At 34.3% G+C, this 14,029-nt stretch overlaps 1 protein-coding gene across 2 annotated transcripts in view; it reads right to left on the reverse strand.

The window, feature by feature from the left end:
* The window catches only part of qrfprb (pyroglutamylated RFamide peptide receptor b), a 37,189-nt gene extending 23,898 nt beyond the window's left edge, over positions 1–13,291 (reverse strand). Inside the window, exons 1-2 of one of the 2 annotated variants that reach the window (XM_017358601.4) lie at positions 12,232–13,291; positions 3,215–3,373 (exon numbers count right to left, since the gene is read on the reverse strand). In XM_017358601.4, coding sequence (XP_017214090.3) covers positions 3,215–3,373; positions 12,232–12,595 — 523 coding nt within the window. In that variant the 5' untranslated portion in view covers positions 12,596–13,291. The remainder of the gene's footprint in view (positions 1–3,214; positions 3,374–12,231) is intronic. The other variant, XM_073918963.1, reaches the window with a different exon arrangement.
* Between the last annotated feature and the right edge of the window lie 738 nt (positions 13,292–14,029).

Here is a 14,029-nt window from a genome sequence, read left to right on the forward strand (position 1 = left end):
ATTATATATTGTTTTCTCTGTGCCACCTTATTGCCCAACAATGATGTCTAATGATGGTTTCATGCTGCTTTGTTCTCCACAGGGGGATTTTTTTTAAAACCATAACCTATAAATCTTTAAAGGCTGGTCTTGTGTGAGTGCCGAGGTTGTTAATTAGCGCTACCCGTCTTATTTTTCAATGGAGAATTAATCTGTGTTCTTTGAATGGTCGAGACTTCATTAGCTGCTATTTTATTAAGTAAATACAGCAGTAAACAATAAAACTGCTCACACTACAAAACACTGTGAAGGATCATAATAATAAATGCAATAAACCAATAACATTTACATGCCTAAAACTGATTAATTATTTTTTTTAATTGTTGAAATATTGGTGTCTGTGATGCACAGCAGACTAGGGCTGTGCAATTAAGCGTATGAAAGAGAGAGAGCTTTGTCTGTGTGTGTGTGTGTTTATACAGGTTTTGTTTCTATTTTGTTCTCCACCACTGTTTAGCGGGATCGGGCGCGGTGGCCAGAAAACGGGGCGGGGCGGGCAGCGGGACAACAAATTCTTAATATAAGCGGGAGCGGTCGGGTTCGGGCTAAAACCTGGCGGGTGCGGGCGGGAGCGGGATTCAAAATTTAGTCCCGCGCAGATCTCTAAATAGTAACGCCAGTGCCATTTAACAAACTCACCAACACCAACAGAGACAGGGCGCAGAAGTATAAATGCACAGCTACGCGCGTTGCACCATTGGTTATGCCGGTCACTTGACGCAGAAGTATAAACCAGGCTTAAGTCTTGTTATCTGCTGCAGTGACACTACAACGCTTTTTCTTTGTCTTCCTTGCCGTGTTTTTGATCCTTTGCCTTGTTTATTTGTTTAATTCTGTTTGCTGCCTGGATCTGACCTTCTGCCTGTTTATTTGACTTCGAGTCTGGATTGCCCCTCATATTGACCACGGCTTGCCTGACTATCCGAATAAACCTGCATGTGGATCTTCACCTCAGTTGTCTCTGTCACTCCCCGTGTTACAAGTATCATAAGATGAACTAATCGTATCGCGACAACCCTACTGTAATAGATTTCATTTTGTACACTTTGATTAAATCCATCAAATAAAACTCAATTCTAGAATCACTCGACTTGCAAAACAAACAGAAACCACTTTGCAAAAATAAATGTCAGTTTAAGCAAAATCCCATTGGTGTTAATAAAATAACCTATTGTGTTTTGCAAATGTAAATCAAACAGATGTATACCTGCAGATTTCCTCACTAATGCAACCAGACAGATTTTCAGGCCATTTCTTCCATGATCTTAGTGCTAGGATGAAATGTTTTGTGAATACAGGCCCAGATCTTCACATGAAGTCCTTATATCACAGAGCCCAGCAGTGTGTGGATATAATGACATGAGCTCTGTGCTTTAGTAATCTGCTGCAGTGGCTGATGGGAGTTACATCAGACAAATAATCAGGACCTACAGAGACATTCATTCGCTTCTGAAACCTGCCCTCCAAGGTGACACTCGCTGTTGGCGTCCACCTATCTTTACGTGCATTTAGAAATATGGCATAATTTTATTTTAATGTAAATGCCAAGATGTGCATACATTTAGAAAATGTGCATAAAGTATGTATGCGCACCACTGAGTGGGATAAACTTTTTATCCGATGAGAGAAAATGTGCATAAACTCTGCTGTAAACGCATTTAGGGAATGAACTCAGTCTACGTGATGTGACTGAGGTTATGACCGACGCTGATCAGATATAAATGCGTTTCAGGGACTTTGCATTAATGGAGTTTGCAGCTCTCCATGCTTCCAGCTTTCCATTGTTGCAGATCTGAAATGTTGTTGTGCTGATTGTGAAAGGCGTCAGTTCGTCATCACAGTGCTTCAGTATAGAACTGCACAATTAATTGAAAAAAGATCTCGATCTCGAGCGCGTGCAGGGCTGGTGAGCGCTTCGTGTATCTTTGGTCATTCAGTTGTGTTATAAAAATGTATTTTCTTGTGATAACGGGATTTCGTTGAGACATATTTTCTTCACGCTTGCATATATATATATATATATATATATATATATATATATATATATATATATATATATATATATATATATATATTTTTTTTTTTAGTCATTTAGCAGACGCTTTTATCCAAAGCGACTTACAAATGAGGACAAGGAAGCAATTTACACAACCAAGAGCAACAATGAATAAGTGCTATAAGCAAGTTTCAGGTCTGTAAAGTCTAAGAAGGGAAGTATTAGTAGTATTAGTATATATATATATATATATATATATATTTTTTTTTTTTTTGTACAGTTAGTGTGATATTCAGAGAGGCAATTGCAGATTAGGAAGTGTAGTGGAGACTAAATAGTTGAGTTTTTAGTCGTTTCTTGAAAGTAGCGAGTGACTCTGCCGTTCTGATGCAGTTAGGGAGTTCATTCCACCAACTGGGCAGATTGAGCGTGAGAGTTCGCGAAAGTGATTTCTTCCCTCTTTGGGATGGAACCACGAGGCGACGTTCATTCACAGAACGCAAGTTTCTGGAGGGCACATAGATTTTTTGCTTGTTAGTTTGATTAGTTTTGATTTCAAATGCAATAAATCTGCTTGTATAAAACTTGTAGTAATGGTGCTTATAATTGGTGGGTGCGACTAAATTTTGGCTGATGCGCCTACATTTTTAAAGTTAGGAGCACCGGTGCTACCAAGCACAAGGGTTAATTTCGAGCCCTGCTAACTGCATCTCCAAAGTGGCTAGTGGAGGTGTCTGTCTAACCCACCAGAGCTGAAATCTACCCGCATTTGGCGGGTTGGCGGGTGTTAATGTAAAGCCCTGGTTGTTGCAACTCATTTATCAGAGAATAAGAAAAAAACACCATCGTGGCTTCTCCCAATGCATCAACTACACTTCTCTGATCAATATTTGTGCAAGTTTAACAGGAAGTGATGACTTTAGTCTCTTTTGTTTCTTATCGACTGGAAACGCTGCTTTATTCACTAATGTTTTATGCGACAACTGTGGAAAGCAGATGCATGTTAAGGTTTTCAACTTATTTTTTTTTTTATTCCTCCACAGTATCCAGTGAGTCTTGCTCCCGAACGGCAGGGATGTGCCTCGGGGAAGGTATGTTGAGTCAATTTGTTTTCATCTTCTCTGCATGTCTATGTGAATGCGAATGTAATCAGAGTGTTGTGTGGGTGTTTGACCTCACCTAGCATCCTGTAGGCCCGTTTCGGCGTGTACTGCCGCTTCATTTTGAGCGGATACACTATGCCCTGGTATCTCTCGATGGCGATGCAGGTCATGGTGAGGATTCCAGTTACGATGGCTGTGGTCTGTACAAAAGGAACTGTCTTGCATACCAGAACCCCTGTGTGTACAACACAGAAAATAAATGAATAAATAACAGGATACACACATACAGTAGTTAAAGCCTGAAGCACGCTGTAGAGTAGTGCTTAACTTGTATCTGGCTGATAATATATTTATAATTCAGTTTAATGAGTAAACAAGTAAATGCAATGAAATGTGCACTTTCTTGTGGAGTATAAAAAGCAAAGCCCCTTAAAAGTTGTTTTTTTTAGTGTAGGCTTGTATTTGCACTGTAAAAATGCTCAAAAATGTTTCTGTGTTTTTAAACCATTATATTTGATTTACCAAAGTCGCACAGGTGCCAATTTCACATCGATAAATCCATGACAGAGAGGTCTAACATCCATAACCAAGCTTTTCAAAAATTAATAATACAAAATAATAAAAAATACAGCCATATCAGGGCTCAAAATTAACTTTTTTACTTGGTAGCACCGGTGCTCCCAACTTCAAATATTTAGGAGCACCAAAAAATTTTTAGGAGCACCAGAAAAAATTTAGGAGCACCACCAAAAAAGAATGAGCACCGCTGCAAATAGTTTTTTAAGGGATTTATTGTATTTTAAAGCAACATCAATAGGACTGACAAAAACCAGAAACAACTATCTAACTAATGCTGAGATGACATTGATATTGTGCAATAATTCCAAAATGAATGTCTAATAATTAGGCTATAGAATATTAATGATGATGAAAAATGACAATAATAGTAACAATGAATTACATTTCTCATCATCATGCTGCCTTGAATGTGCATGAATGTAGGTTATCTGCTATAAAAAGTCTGTTCCTTTATGAAAAATAATTGTATAGTTTGCATCAAAAATAAAGCATTGCAGTAAGAAATATTTATTTTGTGCTGCTGTTTTTATATGCATGTCAATTTATTAAATAATGTTTCTGCTACAAAACAAACAAAAGATTATAATAAATCATTAAATTCAATGATGAAAGCTGCAAAGTCATCATTAAATAAATAAAATAATAATATACAACTCAAAAAAGAATAGACAAAAGAAAGTAAGTAAAGTCTCACTTCTATCACTCTTTATAAGTTTTGGTTTCAGTTTGTGTCAATTTAAAGGTTCAGTCTGAGGTGATCTTCATTTTTCTGTGTTAGTGGAAAAGCAGGCGAGTCAGCCGACCCAATTTATGAGCAGGCAGAGCAGGATTCTTGCGCTAACCATCGGCGCAATACCGGTCTTTGTTATGAGCCGCAGTTTCAGTGTAAACTTAGTAAAGGCGAGCTTCTTTGGCGATGATATGTACAGTATTAGATTTGACTTTTAGCGGACATTTGCACTGAACACACAGTGAATGCAACGCTTCGAGATTCGGGCGCCTTCTCCGAATAGCTCGTACTCTATTGATCTCAGCTGGCGGATCATTATTCACCACGTGACGTGTCATGATCGCTCTCATCTGTGCCTCAACTTTAGGTGGGGTTTGCAAACCTGTGTGCTTTAAGTTTTTACTCTTCTGCCGTTTGCATTTCCCGTGGTCATAAAAGCTCCTTCCCTGTCATCTGACAGCAGAATACCTTGAGTGAATGACAGCTAATATGAACCAATATAGCGGCAGGGAAGAGCGATTCAGCACGTTTTTACAAAAAATCAAAACAGGTCGCACTACAACCATTATCTGCAGTCGCACCAATGCTCCCATATATATTATGAGGTCGCATAGATTAATTTTCGGGCGCATATGCGACCAAAATGGTCGCAATTTCGAGCCCTGCATATCATGGAGAGCGGTTACTCACTGAAGCAAAGCAGGGCTGAGCCTGGTCAGTGTCTGGATGGGAGACCACATGGGAAAGCAAGGTTGCTGTTGGAAGTGGTGTTAGTAAGACCAGCAGGGGGCGCTCAACCTGCAGTCTGTGTGAGTCCTAATGCCCCAGTAGAGTGAAGGGAACTCTATACTGTCAGTGAGCACCGTCTTTTAGATGAGACGTTAAACCGAGATCCTGACTCTCTGTGCTTATTAATAATCTCATAGCACTTCTGGTAAAGAGTAGGGGTCATGGCGACCAGAGTTAATGAGCAAGTGAACAGATTGCGACAGGCACAGTGATGGTCTAAACATTTGATAGGTTAAATGAATAGAGCAGTAAAGATATCGCGAGTGCAAATACCCCTCTCTCTCTCTCTCTCTCATTGAGGGATCTGCTGTCAATAGTTGGAGACCAGCAAAATATGTGTGGTCCTGCATGTATTTAGGCCTTTTTTTTACATTTAACAACTAAAAGTTCTGTGTTTTTGACAATATTACAAATTGACAAAAAGCTGGCTGGGATTATTAGATAAAACTCATTTAACATAAATATTTAATAATATAACTTCTTGTAATACACTTATTGCTATAAGTAAACTTTAGGTTGCTTTTAGTTAACAAGTATTAGATGTATATATGTGCATTTCAACTCATTTTCATCTTTCATCATTTGTAATGTTTCCAAATTGCATTGTTTGTCACTTTTCTGTGGCGGTTCATTCTGCTTTGGTGACCCCTGATAAATAAGACACTAAGGGCCCTATCATACACCCGGCGCAGTGAGGCGTTGCGCTACGCTGTTTAAATAGCAAATGCATTAGCGCTCATATGTGCGGCCATAGGCGTTCTGGTTTAAAAAGGAAGGCGTTCTGAGGCGGACCGCTGGCACGTCGCTATTTTGAGAAACTATAATAGATTTTTCATTAGACCAAAACAAACCCGGTCTAAACTCCAGCGCAGAGTTGTGTCTCGCTTACACACTGCTTAATACACTCAAGAGAGCAATAGGCAAATATCTTTACATATGGAAAAATGTAAATATTAAGGATATATATAGGATATAATAAGAATAGATATAGGATATAAATATAAAGGATTAAAATATTACAAAACATATTATTTTCTAGCCTACATAAATATGAAAAATCACTGCTTTTATGTCTTCTTCATCTCGGGAGGCTTTTTCAGTTCATTCATAACAATCTGCTTTTGTATAATGTTATTATTATTAGCAGTATTATTTATTATATCCATATTTATATTTGTTTTATTAAAAACAAGCTTAGATTTGCCCACCTGTCAGGTTTTATGCCATATGGGGCACAGCATGTGTTTTAGGATATAACTCAGGTTTTTGATCACATTTTGTTATTATTATTCATTTATTCGTTTTCTGGAAATTAGAATTGAATTTAGAAATAGTTTTGAAATGAATATTTGCGCTTAACAAACGAAATTAATTATGTATAGACTAATTGATGTCTGTGCGTAAAGGTTTCCCTATCCAAGAGCGAAAGTGAAAATAGATCCATTATCTCTCATTCTCACGCAGTAGATGCTCTGTTGAACAGTTTTCTGTTAAAAAACTGTCAACTGTTAACTGTTTGCTTGTGAAATGCTCATTTTTTCCACTTAGACTTACTTTGCGTCCTGTAAATAGCGAATGCGCTCTTTGCGCGACGCAGGTGGCTCTTAAAGGGAATGGGAGATGAGACTCTGATTGGTTTATTCTCAAAACACACCTATAACTCATTAAGAAAATAAACTCAACCCTTTTAGACCATGCGCCAGGGCACAAAGCAGATTTCCCCGTCCTTAAATTCGCAAAAATGCGTTCTGACACGCCCTGAAAGCGTTTGCGCCCTGCGTATTGCGCTCTGCGCATGGACCGTCAAAATAGAGCCCTGAGCTGCAGGAAAATTAATGGATGAATTATTTTCTGTAAAGCTGCTTCTGGCCATGACATGTTCACATCTACATTTTTATAAGAGACGTGTTTAATAAATGTCTCAATAAATGGGCCAAACATTTCTGAAATGTTCCTCCAGAAGCTCATAAAGATACACTGCAGTGACAAAAGCTGCACAGTTTGTGAATAAAAAATAAATGTTAATTTATAATTTACAAACGGTTGTACAGTTCAAATAGTTGCTCAGTTATTTACTGCTGTCATTGTTATTTTTTATGCAGCAATAAATTTGAATCTTTTCTCCCTCATTTACTGTTGGTGGCGGTTTTTGCCCCATTGACTTCCATTATAATGACATTTTTTGATTGCAAAGCCATGACAGCATATAATCATGCACTCTTGATTGTTGGTGTTTTTCGCTGTTGGGAAGAGGGACAATTTGTCATTTTTACTTTTGATCATCAGTCAGCACTGTTTACCCTTTAGATCGACCTGTGCAAGCTTAGTTTCTTGCTTTTAACTGGAGTTCTGTGGCGTATAGCAGCAGATTATAGTGTGTGTGCTGAAATACACATGCTGTATTTTTGTTGAGTCCAAGTAAGTCTGAGAGCTGAGGTGCTTATTTTGATTTTTCTCAGACATATCAAGAGCACAGTGACACACACACACACACACACACACACACACACACACACACTACATATAAAGAAACAGAAACTAAGCCTTTTTGCACAGCAACTGGTGATCAACAGTAAAAATGACAAATTATACCTTTTTCCAACAGGGAAAACCAGCAGCAATCAAGAAGGCATGATTATATGCTGTCATGGCTTTGCAATCAAAAAATGTGATTATAATGGAAGTCAATGGGGCAAAACATTAAACGTAATATAAGATATTTTGAAGAATGTTAGAAATCTGTAATCATCAGAATATATATATATATATATATATATATATATATATATATATATATATATATATATAATTTATTTATATATAATTTATTTATTTTTTAATATGGAAGTCAATGGTTGCAGCTTTCCAACATTCTTCAAAATATCTTCTTTTGTGTTCCACAAAAAAAAAAAAAAAGAAAACTTAAAAAGTCTTGACACCAATTGAGGATGAGTAAATGTTGTCTAAATTTTCATTACTAGGTGAACTATCCCTTTAACTGCATTTGTAGATTGAAATTTCGTTAACAACACTAACACAATCCCCCACTGTTTTACAGTTGCAGCATGAGCATCCATCAAAGTGATTTATTGCAGAAAAGTTGAGACCTGAGGGAAAGAGAACAGCACAAAACTGTGAAGGACGGAGGACTAAAGGTTCAATGCACTGAACATTGTGCTCCATTCATGTTCATTCACACACAGACTAATGCAGGAGTGCAGAAACTCAAGCACACAGCGGTGAAGTTTGGCTTTTTGCTGAATACTAAACATGACCTTTGAAATCCTGGTTGAGTACACTGAATACAAAACTCAACACTGCATGCATAGTTCAATGGAAAGTGGAGTAGAATTTGTTTCATGGAGGGCAGGACAATTCATCAAATTGAAATTAAAATTGTTATTAAGCAAAGCTGCGATAATCGTGAACGTCTTTTCAAGGAAGCATTTTTGTATTTAATCTCCTCCTGATGGCCAGAGAGCGCTCTCACAGAAAATTACAAACCTGTTTAAATGAAAAAAATAAATAAATAAATAAAAAATTTATATATATATATATTTTTTTTTTTTTTTGATAAGCACATCAATATAGCATGTCATAATTATAACACTGTAATAATAATTCATATTTTACAGTATTTTGATGGTTGGGTTTAGTGTTGGATAGACGTTTAAATATAAAACTTCTTGGTAATTTCCTAAATAAAATAAATAATACTCAATATAACTACTGTTTTTACATGACTGTGATGGGTTTAGGGTTGGGATAGTGGTAGATGTTAAAAAAATATAGTTAATGGAAATTTATTAAATAAAATAAATGATTCTCGTTAACTTCCTGCCGCAACTGTATCTGATCTAACAAAAAACATGGGAGAATCCCTCAAGCAAATTATAGGATGCATCTCAGGCGATGTCCACATAAGGATGGGTAATCTTTTTTAAATCAGTGCAGCTGTTTTGTTTAGCAGTACCCAAGAAACATATTTACTTAATAAAAATGTGTTTTTGCAGCTAATAAACTGTTGAAATGGTTGCCATCTGTTTCTTCACTCTCAGTTTCTTAAAATACTTTAGATTCAATATCAGTCATGCTTTAAATTCAGACCTGAAGCACCTTCTATAATTAAACCCCACAGGGGTTCAGCCCTTATAAAACACTGCAGAGATGCCATACAGAGATTAATCTTCCTTTTTGGAAACATGATTGACTGTCATAATCTTTAAATCAAGTACTAAGGAATTTCACAAGACCAAAGTACTAATATATTATATTGTGCTGAGTATAAATGAGTTCACCCCTCACAGTTCTCTCTTCTATGCTTAACAATAATATAGTCGTTGTGTGTATAGATTAGATTAGTACCAAAGCCAAAACTGCAACTCATCTAACAATAACATATAAAATAAACCATATAACTTTTAAAAAGAGTGCGTGTGTGTGTGGATGTGACATATGCAGTAAAAACTCAAAACATAAAAGAAAGTATACGTTAACATTATATTGAAAAACTTCTGTTTATATTTATTAGAACAACTGACCACAGAGTTAAAGGACCAGAAAAATATCAATCTGTAAACATGTTTTGTACTTTAAATGAGGGAAATAAACATGCTTTATGGATATGACAAAAAAGTCTGCGAGTTTACAGTATGCAGCATACTTTGTAGAAATTCTGTCAATTAAACTGCACAACCCAAAAAAAGATCAAAAGGAGATAAAATTATCAAAAATAATCAAAAGGAGAAGAGTTTAAGTTAAGAGAGCTCAATATATAACAAAAATTATTGGTTTTATTTTATGTAATATTTTCACATTTATCTCATCAAATTAGTGTCATTATGGATGTGACATCTCTCCGTTATGGATGTCACGCATGTGAAATTGTCTCTTGTGTGACTTTGGTAAATCAAACAGAATAGTCTGAAAACACTGACAGATGCATTTTTGAGTATTTCTAAAGGACTGTAAATACTTGATTACCCAAAAAAACCCTGTTTCTTCAACAAACAAAAAAAGCAAGGTTGGCATTTGCACATATATATATACACACACACACACACACACACACACACACACAAACACAGACACAGTTGAAGTTAAAATTATTCGCCCCCTTTGATTTTTATTTATTCTTTTTTTTAATATATTTCCCAAATTATGTTGAACAGATTCAGGAAATTTTCACAGTATGTCTGATAATATTTTTTCTTCTGGAGAAAGTCTTATTTGTTTTATTTCGGCTGGAATAAAAGCAATACATTTTTTAAACACCATATTTAGGATAAAATTATTAGCCCCTTTAAGCTATTTTTTTTCCGATAGTCTACAGAACAAATGACTAGAATACAATAACTTGCCCAATTACCATAACCTGCCATAATAACCTAGTGAAGCCTTTAAATGGCACTTTGAGCTGTATAGAAGTGTCCTAAAAAATATCTAGTCAAATATTATTTACTGAGTTATGAGTTATCAAAACTATTATGATTCGAAATGTGTTGAAATAAATCTCTTCATTAAACAGCACTTGGGAAATATTGGGAAAAAAAAAAWATATATATATATATTTTTTTTTTTTCTCAATATTTCCCAAGTGCTGTTTAATGAAGAGATTTATTTCAACAAATTATGAAACAATATGAAATAATAGTTTTAATAACTAATTTCTTTTGTCTCCGTTATTATGGCAATACATAATATCTTACTTTTTTTAACGCATTCTCATTTACTTTTTCTTTAGCAATAGTATAAAAACACTACAGTATTTACAAAAAAGAATGTATAAAAAATGAATTTATAAATATTAATATTGTATGTTATTGTACAAAAATTGGCCTTATTCGTTACACGCTTTGGTATCAGATTAAAGGTTTGGATCCACTTTAAATATTCACTACTATAATGTCCCACATGAAAAAAATACTGTACTAGTGTTTTGAACCATACACTGTGAAACATGCTGGGTTCTTCATAATTCATTTATGTTGTCCCAACTCAAATTGATTAAATTAGCTTAATCGTTTTTTACTAAAGTAAGTTGATTGAAGATAAAATAAGTCATTTGACAAGTTGTGTAGTTTCATCGTTTCTGTAACTCGTTTAAAATAAGTGCATTAAACTAACAGCAAAAATCAGTAATATAATCAATAATGAGTAATATAAACAAATTATATATAAATTAATTTGTTTATATATTAAATGTATGTGTATGTATATATATATATATATATATATATATATATATATGTGTGTGTGTGTGTGTGTGTGTGTGTGTGTGTGTGTGTGTGTGTATGTGTGTATATATATATATATATATATATATATATATATATATATGTATATATGTATATATGTATATATATATATATATATATATATATATATATGTATGTATATATATATATATATATATATATATATATGTATATATATATATATATATATATATATATATATGTATATATATGTATATATATATATATATATATATATATATATATATATATATATATATTTATATATGTGTGTGTGTGTATGTAGTAATTTTTTATAACTTTTTTAAACTATAGTTACTATCGTCTATCTATGGGGTTTCTGAGTGTCTTGTCAGTTGTCAGACTGTCCTGTCGTGTTAATTATCGACTAATTAAAGTGTGGTGGAAGAAGAGGATCTAGCCACTCGGACGAGATGTTCTGCAGCAAAGTGAAGTGTGTAGCATTACGTATATACTGATTAACTTTATATACTTTAGTTTTTACTACAGTAAACTACAATAAAACCTTAATATAAAATATATAGTTGTATAAAACGACAGTGATGAGTCATTTGTTTATATTACTAACGTTAAAGTTGCCGTATTACCATAGAATTATCATAACAAAACTATATACAGTATTGGTTGCTATCGTATTTAGTTTCCTTCTGCCAGCCGTCAAACTGTCCTGTCGTGTTAATTATCGACTAATCAAAGTGTTATGGAAGATTCTCTGACCTCCCAGCCACTCGGACGAGATGTTCTGCAGCAGAGTGAAGGGGATGCAGAAGAAGGTGATGAGCAGGTCGCTGACAGCCAGCGAGCAGATGAAGATGTTGGTGGCGGTCCTGATGGCGCGCTTCCGAACCACCACATACACCACCAAACTGTTCCCCACCAGCGCCAGCACAAAAATAATCACGTACATCACCACAAACGTGCTTTTGACTCCGGCGGGGAGCTCAGGGATGTAGACCAGCGGCTGGATGTTGTAGGTGTCGATGAATTCCTGCCGGGAGAGGTTATAGTACTGCAGGAGTTCCTGGAGAACCTCAGGAGTGATTTTGGTTGTCGCTGTCATCTCCGTGGAGGAAGAAGACATGTCGAGGAGTTGTTTATATCGATCACATACAGAAGGAAAAAGTAGATCCAGATGTGACTTTAGAGAAGTGTGATAAAATCCGTCAGCGCTGCACCTCTCAGGATGTTTCCCGCCGTCTGCTTCCCGCGCGCGCGATTATGAGGGAGCGTGCGTCATTGCGCGTTCGCAAGTGTGTACACAAAAAGGTTTAAAACTGGTTTATTAGCAGAAGAGGGTGCTTTTATTTATAATCCTAGTCACGTTTTTAGTTACCAAAATGTGCCGACATGAATAATACTTCAGTGTTTTTGAGCTATTAGTATTTACAGCTGAATTATTTTTCCCCCCAATTTCTGTTTAACGGAGAGCAGATTTCTTCAACACATTTCAAATTGTATTTGTTTTAATAACTCATCTCTAATAACAGTTTTTTTTTTATCTTTGTCATGATGACAGTAAATAATATTAGACTAGATATTCTTCAAGACACTTTTATACAGCTTAAAGTGACAATTAAAGGCTTCACTAGGGTAATTAGGTTAACTAGGCAGGTTAGGGTAATTAGGCAAGTTATTGAATAACAATGGTTTGTTCTGTAGACTGTCGGAATAAATATAGCTTGAAGGGGCTAATATTTTGTCCCAAAAATGGTTCATTAAAAATTATCAGACATACTGTGAAAAAAATTTCCTTGCTCTGTTAAAAATCATTTGGGAAATATTTAAAAAGGAAAAAAAAATCTAAAGGGGGCTAATAATTCTGACTTTAACTGTATATATAAATATATATACGCACACACACATATACATATGTGTGTGTGTATGTATGTATGTATGTGTATGTATATATATATATATATATATATGTATGTGTGTATATATATATATATATATATATATATATATATATATATATATATATATATATATATATATACGCACACACACATATACATATGTGTGTGTGTATGTATGTATGTATGTGTATGTATATATACATACAGTATATATATATATATATATATATATATATATATATATATATATGTGTGTGTATATATGTATGTATATATACATACAGTATATATATACATATATATATATATATATATATATACACAGTATATATACAGTTGAAGTCATATATGTGTGTGTGTGTATATATGTATATATATATAAATATAAATATATGTATATGTATATGTATATATATATATATATATATATATATATATATATATATATATATATATATATATATGTATGTGTATATGTATATATATATATATATATGTGTATATATATATATATATACAATTTACAAAAGTTGTTAGACATTTTTACGCATTAGGTTGAAAATATTTTCAATTATTTATGTATTGTCTCCACAATAAATACTTTTAACAATGTTAAACTGGTCATTTTTTAAAAAGAAATTTAGAAAAAAAGTGTACAC

This window comes from Danio rerio, chromosome 12 (assembly GCF_049306965.1).
Source record: "Danio rerio strain Tuebingen ecotype United States chromosome 12, GRCz12tu, whole genome shotgun sequence".
Taxonomy (NCBI): domain Eukaryota; kingdom Metazoa; phylum Chordata; class Actinopteri; order Cypriniformes; family Danionidae; genus Danio; species Danio rerio.